General features: G+C 42.8%; 1 protein-coding gene across 1 annotated transcript in view; it reads left to right on the forward strand.

Annotated features, from left to right (window-relative positions):
* LOC134669104 (pre-mRNA-splicing factor ATP-dependent RNA helicase PRP16) overlaps positions 1 to 13,068 on the forward strand; it is a 154,342-nt gene extending 141,274 nt beyond the window's left edge. The window contains exons 6-13 of the mRNA XM_063526639.1: positions 1,541 to 1,638; positions 2,050 to 2,277; positions 3,600 to 3,771; positions 6,630 to 6,771; positions 7,626 to 7,786; positions 9,266 to 9,420; positions 10,742 to 10,827; positions 11,880 to 13,068. Coding sequence (XP_063382709.1) covers positions 1,541 to 1,638; positions 2,050 to 2,277; positions 3,600 to 3,771; positions 6,630 to 6,771; positions 7,626 to 7,786; positions 9,266 to 9,420; positions 10,742 to 10,827; positions 11,880 to 12,066 — 1,229 coding nt within the window. The 3' untranslated portion in view covers positions 12,067 to 13,068. The remainder of the gene's footprint in view (positions 1 to 1,540; positions 1,639 to 2,049; positions 2,278 to 3,599; positions 3,772 to 6,629; positions 6,772 to 7,625; positions 7,787 to 9,265; positions 9,421 to 10,741; positions 10,828 to 11,879) is intronic.
* Positions 13,069 to 13,654: the final 586 nt, after the last annotated feature.

Here is a 13,654-nt window from a genome sequence, read left to right on the forward strand (position 1 = left end):
CAAGATCTTCCAGCGCGCGCCTCAAGGATTAAGGAAATGTATCGTCGCTACTAACATTGCCGGTAAGTACGGCTCATAAACTAATTCCCCGGTAAAGGTGTTGCCAATCTACTCACAATTACCAGCAGACTTACAGGCCAAGATCTTCCAGCGCGCGCCTCAAGGATTAAGGAAATGTATCGTCGCTACTAACATTGCCGGTAAGTACGGCTCATAAACTAATTCCCCGGTAAAGGTGCTGCAACCCACTCTCAATTACCAGCAGACTTACAGGCCAAGATCTTCCAGCGCGCGCCTCAAGGGCTAAGGAAATGTATCGTCGCAACCAACATTGCCGGTAAGTACGGCTCATAATCTAATTTCCCGGTAAAGGTGCTGCAACCCACTCTCAACTACCAGCAGACCTGCGGGCCAAGATCTTTTAGCGCGCGCCTAAAGGGTTATGGAAAGAACACACAGACGCACTGTCTCTAGTCTGTGCGGAAAGAGAAGAGTCATTCCCTTTTATTCCACGACTCTTCTCTTTCCGCACAGACTCTAAAATTGCCGGTAAGTATGTACAGTCGCCATCAAATATATCGGAACTGCCGAGGTGGTCAAAAATATCTGAACACGCACTCTAGCGCCCTGAAAATAGAGGCGTGTTCCGATATTTGTGAGCACCTTGGCCGCTCCGAGATATCTGATGTCGACTGTACCTAATTAAACCAGTCAAGGTTACATGGTCGGAGTTTCTGTTAGAATTTTGATAGTGCGTTTTGTGTAGGTATTATAGGCAAGTCAAGTACCTCTTCTTCCTCGCGTTATCCCGGCATTTCGCCACGGCTCATGAGAGCCTGGGGTCCGCTTGACAACTAATCCCATGATTTGACGTAGGCACTAGTTTTTACGAAAGCGACTGCCATCTGACCTTCCAACCCAGAGGGTAAACTAGGCCTTATTGGGATTAGTCCGGTTTCCTCACGATGTTTTCCTTCACCGAAAAGCGACTGGTAAATATCAAATGATATTTCGTACATAAGTTCAGAAAAACTCATTGGTACGAGCCGGGGTTTGAACCTGCGACCTCCAGATTGCAAGTCGCACGCTCTCACCGCTAGGCCACCAGCGCTTCGCAAGTCAAGTACCTATCGTGGAGAATCGTATACATTATTTAAAGTCATAAAAATTTCAATTTCAAAATTCAGAAAGAGAAATAGAATTATTTAAACCGGATCGATTATTGTTCTTACATCGTATCCTCGAATTCCGCGACCTATTTTAAGTATAGTAGCAGTTAGGCACTGGTCCCACCGCGAGCTAGTAAGCTATGAGCTATCGGCTATAAACACGAACAAAAGATAAGCACTCCCGTGTAAATAAAAGAGACACGGCGATATTTATAGTTACTCGCCCAGCGGTGAGCTATAAATATCGCCGTGTCTCTTTTATTTACACGGGAGTGCTTATCTTTTGTTCGTGTTTATAGCCGATAGCTCATAGCTTACTAGCTCGCGGTGGGACCAGTGCTATATAGATTGAGTCGTAATTATTGTTTCAGAAACCTCACTGACCGTGGACGGAATAATGTACGTGATCGACTGCGGCTACTGTAAACTGAAAGTGTACAACCCTAGGATTGGTATGGACGCACTACAGGTACGTTCCAATAGCATTCCACACTAGCGTCTCCCGAGCGTCGGCGTCTAGCCAACTCAATGGCTGCTGCTTGACGCAACTGAGCAGCGACGCTATTTTTCATAGCGTTGACTAGACTCCGACGCTCGAAAGAGGCTAGTGTGCAACGTCGATAAGTATAACATAATTATAATCATGGCGTTTTCTTTCATCTATATTTCGCTTTTACCTCAAACTCCGTGATTTTGATGACTGACAATATTACTATCCTTCTATATAATCTTTGTTGTTTTTTATATACCTACTTACACTAAAATGACAGTTTGATTGCCCTAACTTGTATCATTTCAGCACAAAATTAATAAAATAATCACATAATTAGGTTGTAAATGACCAAACGAACTGCAAATTTAAGGAATATAATATTTACAGATATACCCAGTGAGTCAAGCCAACGCCCGGCAGCGCGCCGGCCGCGCCGGCCGCACGGGGCCCGGCAAGGCCTTCTGCCTCTACACGCAGCGCCAGTACACGCACGAGCTGCTCGCCTCCACTGTGCCTGAGATACAGCGGACTAACTTGGCTAATACAGTTCTCCTACTCAAGTCTTTAGGAGTTGAGGATCTATTGGCGTTCCACTTCATGGACCCGCCGCCACAGGTACTTACAAAGCTTTCTGCCTCTACACGCAGCGCCAGTACACGCACGAGCTGCTCGCCTCCACTGTGCCTGAGATACAGCGGACTAACTTGGCTAATACAGTTCTCCTACTCAAGTCTTTAGGAGTTGAGGATCTATTGGCGTTCCACTTCATGGACCCGCCGCCACAGGTACTTACAAAGCTTTCTGCCTCTACACGCAGCGCCAGTACACGCACGAGCTGCTCGCCTCCACTGTGCCTGAGATACAGCGGACTAACTTGGCTAATACAGTTCTCCTACTCAAGTCTTTAGGAGTTGAGGATCTATTGGCGTTCCACTTCATGGACCCGCCGCCACAGGTACTTACAAAGCTTTCTGCCTCTACACGCAGCGCCAGTACACGCACGAGCTGCTCGCCTCCACTGTGCCTGAGATACAGCGGACTAACTTGGCTAATACAGTTCTCCTACTCAAGTCTTTAGGAGTTGAGGATCTATTGGCGTTCCACTTCATGGACCCGCCGCCACAGGTACTTACAAAGCTTTCTGCCTCTACACGCAGCGCCAGTACACGCACGAGCTGCTCGCCTCCACTGTGCCTGAGATACAGCGGACTAACTTGGCTAATACAGCTCTTCTACTCAAGTCTTTAGGAGTCGAGGATCTATTGGCGTTCCACTTCATGGACCCGCCGCCACAGGTACTTACAAAGCTTTCTGCCTCTACACGCAGCGCCAGTACACGCACGAGCTGCTCGCCTCCACTGTGCCTGAGATACAGCGGACTAACTTGGCTAATATAGCTCTTCTACTCAAGTCTTTAGGAGTCGAGGATCTATTGGCGTTCCACTTCATGGACCCGCCGCCACAGGTACTTACAAAGCTTTCTGCCTCTACACGCAGCGCCAGTACACGCACGAGCTGCTCGCCTCCACTGTGCCTGAGATACAGCGGACTAACTTGGCTAATACAGTTCTGCTACTCAAGTCTTTAGGAGTCGAGGATCTATTGGCGTTCCACTTCATGGACCCGCCGCCACAGGTACTTACAAAGCTTTCTGCCTCTACACGCAGCGCCAGTACACGCACGAGCTACTCGCCTCCACTGTGCCTGAGATACAACGGACTAACTTGGCTAATACAGTTCTCCTACTCAAGTCTTTAGGAGTTGAGGATCTATTAGCGTTCCACTTCATGGACCCGCCGCCACAGGTACTTACAAAGCTTTCTGCCTCTACACACAGCGACAGTACACACACCAGATACTCGCGTCTATAGTTCAAGAGATAGGTTGTTGCTGATGATGGATGCTGATTATACTAACAATTGTTGTATTGTTGGCAGGACACGATCCTGAACTCGATGTACCAGCTGTGGATCCTGGGCGCGCTGGACGGCACGGGCGCGCTGACGGCGCTGGGGCGGCAGATGGCGGAGTTCCCTCTGGATCCGCCGCAGTGCAAGATGCTCATCGTCTCCGCCGAGATGGGGTGCAGCGCGGAGGTGCTCATCGTAGGTAAGGTGAACTCAGCGAACTTCATACAAAGGACATACTCGTACAATCCTAAACTCCATGTATGCTCATTATAAAGGTATTAGCAAAAAGAATTGATAGTATAGACCCCTCTATCCTCCTCCTCCTCCTCCTGTCATTGTAAATTTTATAGTCACAGTAAATTTACTGCCATCTATCGACACACGACCATAACTCAAAATAAACACGTATAAAATTATCAAAAAAATGAATATATGTATGTATATGGATAAATGATTTTATTATTTTTATATCATTTTGACCCATGTTCTTTGATATCTATGTGTTAAAATTGCTAAATCTGAAACGGTGTCATCACGCCATCCAGCCGAGGCTAGGCTAAAGGTATGTGCGGCATCTATCCGAGAATGACTTTTTCTTGATTTCCGAGGCACGTTTTTTCCTTAGACTTTATTCATCTTATACGCAGTTACATATGTCTTTGCTCCGTGTATGCTCATTATAAAGGTATTAGGCGACAAGTAAATGTAGCGAATATCTAAAAACAAACTGATTCTTAAGTACAACGCCAGATACGATACTTGATGTTGTGGGTGTCGCTGTGCTTACTTATAAGCATCTTATATTTACGTATATTCGTGCACGTAAAGCCTCCTTGGGCGAAGTGGGCCCCTTGAAATTGCTCAGGGGCCGTCGTCTCAAAGTCAAATATACCTACTTTATTCATGTAGGCTAGCAACAAGTACTTATTAACGTCCGTATGTATTACATACATATTGTCTTAAGCTAATTATCAGAGCAATCTATTGATGTTAATATTATTCCATGATAATATTGGATTATTATACAGATCAAATTTAATCTAAATTTGGGCATTGGCGGGTATTGGGGATACTCCGTACACATCAGTCGCGTTCGTTTACAAACAATAATTTATTTGCAAAAAAAGAAACATTTACAGGTCTTAAAATGTAAGTATAGATGGTCAAGCAAATCTTGTCAGTAGAAAAAGGCGCGAAATTCAAATTTTCTATGAGACGCTATCCCTTCGCGCCTACATTTTTCAAATTTGCCGCTTATAGGATCACTCGTGCGTCTGTCTGTCCGTCCGTCTGTCACAGCCAATTTGCTCCGAAACTACTGGACCAATTAAGTTTAAATTTGGTACACATATGTAAGTCTCTGACCCAAAGACGAATATGTAACGTCAACAAATGAATTTTAAACATAAGGGCTACTTTTGGGGGGTAAATGATAAAATTTAAAAACAAAGTTCTGCAAACTATATCGTGTTACAAATCAAACGAAAGAGCTCATTGTGAGAATCTCAAATATATTTTTTTTATAAATTTATAATAAAAAGTTTAGAAGTTATTCAAGAAAATAGACAAAAAATGACCATTCCCCCCCCCCCCTCTATCTCCGAAACTACAGGGTCTAAAATTCTGAAAAAAATACACAAAATAGTCCTTTACCTAACAATGACAGGAAAACCTATTAGAAATCTACAGTCAAGCGTGAGTCGGATTTAAGAACAAAAATGCGGTTTAGGTTTTTTAGGGACACAGCCGCAATGGTTTAAGTGAAACGTGATGTAGACAGCTATTAGGCTGATATCCGCATAAGGCCGAAGGCCCGAAGCGTCCCGAAGAGGCGTGCCATTCCGACTCACGCTTGAAGCTAACTTCAAGCGTTAATCTGAATGACGACAAAAAATGCGACTATAGTTAGACCGTAAAAAGTCTGCAGCGATTTTGATAGCCCACGCAGTGCAAGTGTCATATTAAACATCAAACTTCTATGAAATTATGACGTATTAATAACACTTACACTGCGTGGGTTATCAAATCCGCTGCAGACTTTTATTAGTGTGACTATAGGCTGTATCTGGCACACAGCCGCATTGGTACAAGTGTAGTACTGATTGATTAGGTTACTATTGATTGTTACGTATTTTAAAAAGCACTATACAGGGTGGCCAAAAAATTAACTAAATGTGTTCCCGTTGCCAACGTGCAACCCCGAAATTGCAAGGAAAAATTTGTCTGTTTCATACATTTTGACTGGTCCGTTTTCTATGGGAGGATACATTTTTTTCGCGATTTCGGGGTTGGTCCCATAGTAAAAGTTGTAAAGCTCATTATAATCCGAAAACCTCCCCGGCTACGGGAATGCACTTATTTTTTGGCCACCCTGTAGGTATTATCTCTCTTCGGCCTTCGCTTTTAAAACACTTGCGGAAGTTGTATTAGGAAGCGCTACCCGTCGTCGGACGCTCCGAGCTATCAGCCCTAGGCGGAGCTCGGTCTTCAGTCTTCGCATTTGGACACTTGTACTACTGTTCGGCATTTAATCTTCCTATCTTAGCAACTTTGCATAGTTGCAGAGATATAAGCCACCACACCAGAAAACTTCTTTGATTGACCCATTCGGGTTTTTCAAGACGTTTCACTCACGTCACGTTTCATGTACAAAAAAAAATTGTTGAAAATTGTGTGATGTACGGAACCCTTGAAACGCGAGTCCGAACTCGCACTTGACCAGTTTTTACAAGCTTTTATTTACTTGAACCTGACCGTTGTATGTCTGTTTGTGTGTAATCAAATCTTGCAAGTTAAATTTGATCCACTTCCCGGTTTCCGATTGAGCTGAAATTTTGCATGCATGTATAAATCGGATGACAATGCAATATTATGGTACCATCGAGCTGATCTGATGATGGAGACAGGAGGTGGCCATAGGAACTCTGTGATGAAACAACGTAACCTAATTGTGTTAGGGGTTTTTAGAATTGTCTCGATGAGTATTAATTGTCTGTCGTAAGAAAAGTACAGTCAGCGATAAAAGCTTGTACCAAAAATGAATTTCTTGTGTTCCAGTGTCAATGTTATCTGTGCCGTCCGTGTTCTACCGGCCACAAGGGCGCGAGGAGGAAGCTGACGCAGTCAAGGAGAAGTTCCAAGTCCCCGAGTCCGACCATCTCACCCTGCTGCATTTATACAACCAGTGGAAAGCTAACAAGTAAGCTATCATATTATAGCTTATCAGAACCTGTTGTACCAAACTGTCTGACGTCCTTATAGTAGCTAGTTCGTTAAAATTAGGCTTGTGTATGGTGAATTCTCTCCCAGTTATAGTTCGTTTTTGACGTGATAATGTCTTATAAATTGATGAACACTGGTAGCATGCACGAAAATGTGTCACGTTGTGGACAGATCTCCATGGTAACGTTGTGGACGGATCTTCATGTTAACGTTACGTAATGTAATGGTAATGTTTTCTTATGACGTTATCATGCAAAATAATCGTCCGTAAACCGACTTTACAGACAGCCATATTTTTTAGTATTACGTGATTACAAAGATTACGTGATCTTGACGAGTCTTTTAATTGAAAAACGCTTTTTAAAAATCAGTGAAATTAATTAAATTATGAAAGCAAAAGAATTGTTACATATTTGCCGTGACTTATTTTCCAAAAGTGTTTTTCAATAAAAAGACACGTCAAGATTGTTTACCTTTTTTCTAATACTAAAAAAACAATCTATAGCCACATAGACGCACTTCACATATGTAGCCTGAAATTATCGAATACCGCTGCCATAGATAATATTTGATTTTTTTACGCGACCATATCGATTCCGGTGCTGTATTTTTAAAATTTCAGCACATGTGTGATCCGTAAGTGATAAATGACCACTTGCTTCTTCGGACTTCTTTGATAAGCTTCATACAGCCTGGCAAAAAGAGTAGAAATTAAAAAAGGCCACACTGTAGTGGCCTCCCTTTCAAATCATTGTATACAAAAGAACGAGACTACACAACTTTATACTAACTTTATAATAACTAACTAAATATTATTTTTTTATATTTCAGTTACTCAAGCTCCTGGTGCACGGAACACTTCGTGCACGGCAAGGCGATGCGAAAAGTGCGCGAAGTTAGACAACAGCTCAAAGACATCATGCAAGCGCAAAGGCTCCCTCTGGAGTCGTGCGGCACAGATTGGGACACTGTGCGGAAATGTATCTGTTCTGGTGAGTTATTAGTGTTATTACAATAGTGTGCGAAGTTAGACAACAGCTCAAAGACATCATGCAAGCGCAGAGGATTCCTCGAGAGTCGTGCGGCACAGACTGGGACACTGTGCGGAAATGTATCTGTTCTGGTGAGTTATTAGTGTTATTACAATAGTGTGCGAAGTGCGACAACAGCTCAAAGACATCATGCAAGCGCAGAGGCTTCCTCTAGAGTCGTGCGGCACAGACTGGGACACTGTGCGGAAATGTATCTGTTCTGGTGAGTTATTAGTGTTATTACAATAGTGTGCGAAGTGCGACAACAGCTCAAAGACATCATGCAAGCGCAGAGGCTGCCTCTAGAGTCGTGCGGCACAGACTGGGACACTGTGCGGAAATGTATCTGTTCTGGTGAGTTATTAGTGTTATTACAATAGTGTGCGAAGTTAGACAACAGCTCAAAGACATCATGCAAGCGCAAAGGCTCCCTCTGGAGTCGTGCGGCACAGATTGGGACACTGTGCGGAAATGTATCTGTTCTGGTGAGTTATTAGTGTTATTACAATAGTGTGCGAAGTGCGACAACAGCTCAAAGACATCATGCAAGCGCAGAGGCTTCCTCTAGAGTCGTGCGGCACAGACTGGGACACTGTGCGGAAATGTATCTGTTCTGGTGAGTTATTAGTGTTATTACAATAGTGTGCGAAGTGCGACAACAGCTCAAAGACATCATGCAAGCGCAGAGGCTGCCTCTAGAGTCTTGCGTCACAGACTGGGACACTGTGCAGAAATGTATCTGTTCTGGTGAGTTGTTAGTGTTATTACAATAGTGTGCGAAGTGCGACAACAGCTCAAAGACATCATGCAAGCGCAGAGGCTGCCTCTAGAGTCGTGCGGCGCAGACTGGGACACTGTGCGGAAATGTATCTGTTCTGGTGAGTTATTAGTGTTATTACAATAGTGTGCGAAGTGCGACAACAGCTCAAAGACATCATGCAAGCGCAGAGGCTGCCTCTAGAGTCGTGCGGCACAGACTGGGACACTGCGGAAATGTGTCTGTTCTGGTGAGTTGTTAGTGTTATTACAATAGTGTGCGAAGTGCGACAACAGCTCAAAGACATCATGCAAGCGCAGAGGCTGCCTCTAGAGTCGTGCGGCACAGACTGGGACACTGTGCGGAAATGTATCTGTTCTGGTGAGTTATTAGTGTTATTACAATAGTGTGCGAAGTTAGACAACAGCTCAAAGACATCATGCAAGCGCAGAGGCTCCCTATTTTAAAAAGTTTTTTACCGCTTTATTGACGTGAATCCCACTCTAAATTCCAATGCTCAATCTGAATTGAGACGTCAAAATGGCGAGGTTTCCTTATCTTATCGATTACGAAACTCCAAAATCTTTCTCCGCTAAGTCCAGATTTGGGTTGTGATTTGTACTGAATGGGTTCAAACGATCGATGAAACATTTGTACTAATAACCTTTCCCTATTGTCCACAGCGTACTTCCAACAAGCGGCCCGTTTGAAGGGTATAGGCGAGTACGTGAACAGCCGCACCGGCATGCCGTGTCACCTTCACCCCACCTCCGCGCTCTTCGGCCTCGGCGACTCGCCAGACTACGTCGTGTACCACGAGCTCATGATGACCAGCAAGGTTACATTGCTTACATTACACTTTGCACCTTACTCCTTTGTAATAAGGCGAAAAGTAGCGTACTTCCAACAAGCGGCCCGGTTGAAGGGTATAGGCGAGTACGTGAACAGCCGCACCGGCATGCCGTGTCACCTGCACCCCACCACCGCGCTCTTCGGCCTCGGCGACTCGCCCGACTACGTCGTGTACCACGAGCTCATGATGACCAGCAAGGTTACATTGCTTACATAACGTACATTCGACGTCAAAGTTTACACTTTTCGCCTTATTACAAAGGAGTGTGGGAATACACTTGGATTGCTAATCCCACTACGCAACGATATTGAATCGATGCGCAGGGAGTTTAGCGTCCATGTATGTTCTCACGAGCCTTGCCACGTCTTGATTTACCATAACTGTGTGAACACGTAAATAAATAATATAATTAGTACTTCTGATTTTCAATGGGTCACCACCTAGTCTCCTAGCCCTTGAACGAGCGGTGCGCGGTGACCCCGACGTGAGTAAGGTGCAAAAGTGTAAACATATCTTTGGCGTCGACTGTATACTTTCTATACACATATTCGATAGGAGCGCTATAATTTACCTGGCACTTATTATAAAAGCTCAACGTGGTATTTCATCTGTCCAATATCTTAGTCCAATGTGTATTTGCATCTTGCAATTTGCTTAATGAGTGAGTGAGACGCAATGCACATTGGACAAGTGGAATATCACCCTTAGCGTGATTTGACTTTGATAACCGCAACACACGCAACCTGCCCCCCCACATTGACGCTCTTCGGGTTCAGTGATTTGCTTGATTGTATGACGTCAACCACGAGTAAAATTGCTTACATTGTGTATTGGGTCACCATAAAATTTTTGTATTTGTGTGGGATACTTACGCTGCACTTTTTTGTAATAAACACTCCTTCGATGTCGCCTGATTTGCCCCAGAGCAGCAGGCCATGCCTTGAAACTGAAGCTACGTAACCATGATAAGGACTTGAAGAGTTATAGTTTTATCCAATAGTATGTAATTTGCTTGCATTAGAATCGTTTCGATGAGTAAGTAGATGACTTTTGATAGAAAAGAGCAGTCGGTTATATTAATTTTATTAAGAATGGTTGACAGAAAATACATATTTGATGTTATGATTGTGCACAGTCAGCAGCAGAAGTTGCCAATAGGTGAGGTGTTCAAAATGATCTTGACGCGACTTTATTGTTAAGAGAATAAGAGCGTGTCAAGGTGATTTTGAACACCTCGCCCGCTTAGCAACATCTGGTGCTGACTGTACCTACTAATATTAACTGTACCTGTAACTAATGTTCGCAGGAGTACATGCACTGCGTGACGGCGGTGGACGGGCGCTGGCTGGCCGAGCTGGGACCGATGTTCTTCTCCGTCAAGGAGACCGGCAAGTGAGTAACGCAATACCAAAGACATATTTAACTTCGTATAAGATGAATAACTCGCTGGTTTGATGCCATTGAGGCAGTCACACGCGTCAAGTTCCAGGGCTCTATGCGGAAGGCAGAAGATCGGCCAGGTTGGAGAGCAATCCAAGGAAACGCAACTTATGGAGGTCACGACCCTCAGTCATGAGGTTACGACGAAGAAGAGAAGATGAATAAAGTCTAAGAAAAAAACGTGCCTCGGAAATCAAGAAAAAGTCATTCTCGGATAGATGGCGCACGCACCTTTGGTCGGCTAGATGGCGTGACGACACAGTTTCATATTTAACAATTTTAACGCATAAATATCAGTGAATGAACATGGGTCAAAATGATATAAAAATAATAAAATCATTTATCCATATATATTAATTTTTTTGATAATTTTATACATGTTTATTTTGAGTTACAGTCGTGTGTCAATAGATGGCAGTAAATTTACAGTGACTACAACATTTACTATGACAGGACCCCTCTATACTATCTATTCTTTTTGGCAATACACAACGATAACTGCTTACTAAATAGTGGTGGTTGTGTCATCTATCTGATGGATGAAACAGTTTCATATAAAATTGTTTTCCGAAACAACAATTTGATTAAAAAACAATTTTCTTTCGTGCCCAAAAAGCGCTAGTGCGCACTCTAACGCCTTGACAATAGAGGCGTGTTCAGATATTTGTGAGCACCTCGTCCGCCTAAATTAATTATGTTTTTTGTTACTAAGAGACGTCTGTCACAGAAAATACAAAAAGTATTATAATTGAAAGAGTAATTACAAGATTTTGCACGACTAGAAAACTGGGTAATCGATGGTTTCCCGATATGACTCGACTTCGAAGTATTTAAAGTGTGCAAAAAATAAGTGTTGGAATGATTTAGAATTGAATTGATTTAGGTACCGTCGTGTCTGCGTCGATGACTTAGAGCGATCGTTAGAATCTTGTTTGATGCGGTGAATCTTTGAAATTATTCTTTATTCTTTGTTTAACTCTTATTTTATTATATCTTAATTGCAGGTCAAACCGCGACAAACGCAAAGAAGCCGCAGTGCACCTCCAACGCATGGAGGAAGAGATGAAAGCAGCCGAACTCAAGATGGCCGAAGACAGGAAGTTGAAAGACCAAGACGTGCCCATCAAGCAAGAAATCGCCACACCTGGGCTAAGTACGCCTAGGCGCACGCCTGCGAGGTTCGGTATCTAGGATAATATGAGGAAAAGTTTCTGCTAAAAATGTCAGAAAAACTATTTTTTACCGACAAACTACACCCCTAAAATCTCGGACTCAACAAAAGCTGCCAGAAGACAGGAAGCTGAAAGACCGAGACGTTCCCATCAAGCAAGAGATCGTGGATTAAGCACACCGAGGCGCACGCGAGGTGCTAAAAAATGATACAATGTTATTACTACTGTACACCACTAAAGTCTTGGACTCGACAAAAATTGGAAGTTTCAGGAAGGATGGAAGTTGAAAAACCAAGACGTTCCCATCAAGCAGGAGATCACCACACCGAGGCGCACGCCAGCGAGATTTGGTATCTAGGGTAATATGAGGAAAAGTTTCTGCTAAAAAATGTTACAAAAACTGTCATTAACGACTACGTTACACCCCGAAAGTCGTGGACTCGACAAAAAATGGCAGAAGACAGGAAGTTGAAGGACCAAGACGTTCCCATCAAGCAAGAAATCGCCAGACCTGGGCTAAGTACGCCTATGCGCACGCCGGCGAGATTCGGAATCTAGGATAAATATAAGGAAAAGTTATAGGTAAAAATGATATTTTATAAACTTGCTTTTATTCCCGACTGTAAGTACATTAAAAGCTTAAGTCTTGGACTCGACAAAAAATGGCAGAAGATAGGAAACTGGAAGCCCATACGCATAACTTTGTTTTTAATTTACATAAATACAGGTAAAAAAAACAACTGGAATGCGAGTTGTCCATATATTTAGAATAATTCTTAAGTAATTGTTGACAACACTTTCACCTACTTTTTGTATTATTTTATTTACTTTTGTAATTATGAACTCTTTTTAAAACAATGTTGGCTCGGATAATTTGACTTTATTTATTTCGAAAACTCAGGACGTCAATGTAGAAACTTACTCTATGTTACATTAAGGTACAATGTATTTTAATTATCACTTATTATTTAAGTGGTCGAAATAAAACATGATTTACTGAACAAAACTATTTTATTTATTTCATCATGTTATAAACTTGAACAGCTAAGTCTTTTATGGCTACACTACGAGATACTGTACGTCTTGTAAGTATATCTTTAAAATAACGTATTATACAAGTAATTTTTGTGTACCTATCGTTTTTAAATGTCGCAGTCGGATCGTATAATCCGCCGTATTACTACAGAAGTCTTGTTTAGAAAATTCCAACTCTCATTTCATTGTTTTGACGTGATAAGACGTCTTATAAATCGATGAACACCGGTAGCATGCACGAAAAAGTGTCACGTTGTGGACAGATATCCATGGTAACGTTGTGGACAGATCTCCATGGTAACGTTACGGCTATTATTCATCAATATTTTCATATGACGTTATCACTAGTGTCCGACCGAAACATGTTTTTTTGCCGAAACCGAAACCGAAACCGAATGTTCGGCTTTGGCTCTAGTTTCGGCCGAAACCGAAACCGAAACTTTTGTAGACTTGTTAAAATCGCTGCAAAAATGTCAAAACCCCTTTTATACACATATTATGGGGCTGTCAACACCCAATATCCTTGAAATTGGTGTTACTTAAGCAGTTTTTTAAGAAAATTACTAGAGTTA

The sequence above is a fragment of the Cydia fagiglandana genome, chromosome 11, assembly GCF_963556715.1.
Source record: "Cydia fagiglandana chromosome 11, ilCydFagi1.1, whole genome shotgun sequence".
Lineage (NCBI taxonomy): Eukaryota > Metazoa > Arthropoda > Insecta > Lepidoptera > Tortricidae > Cydia > Cydia fagiglandana.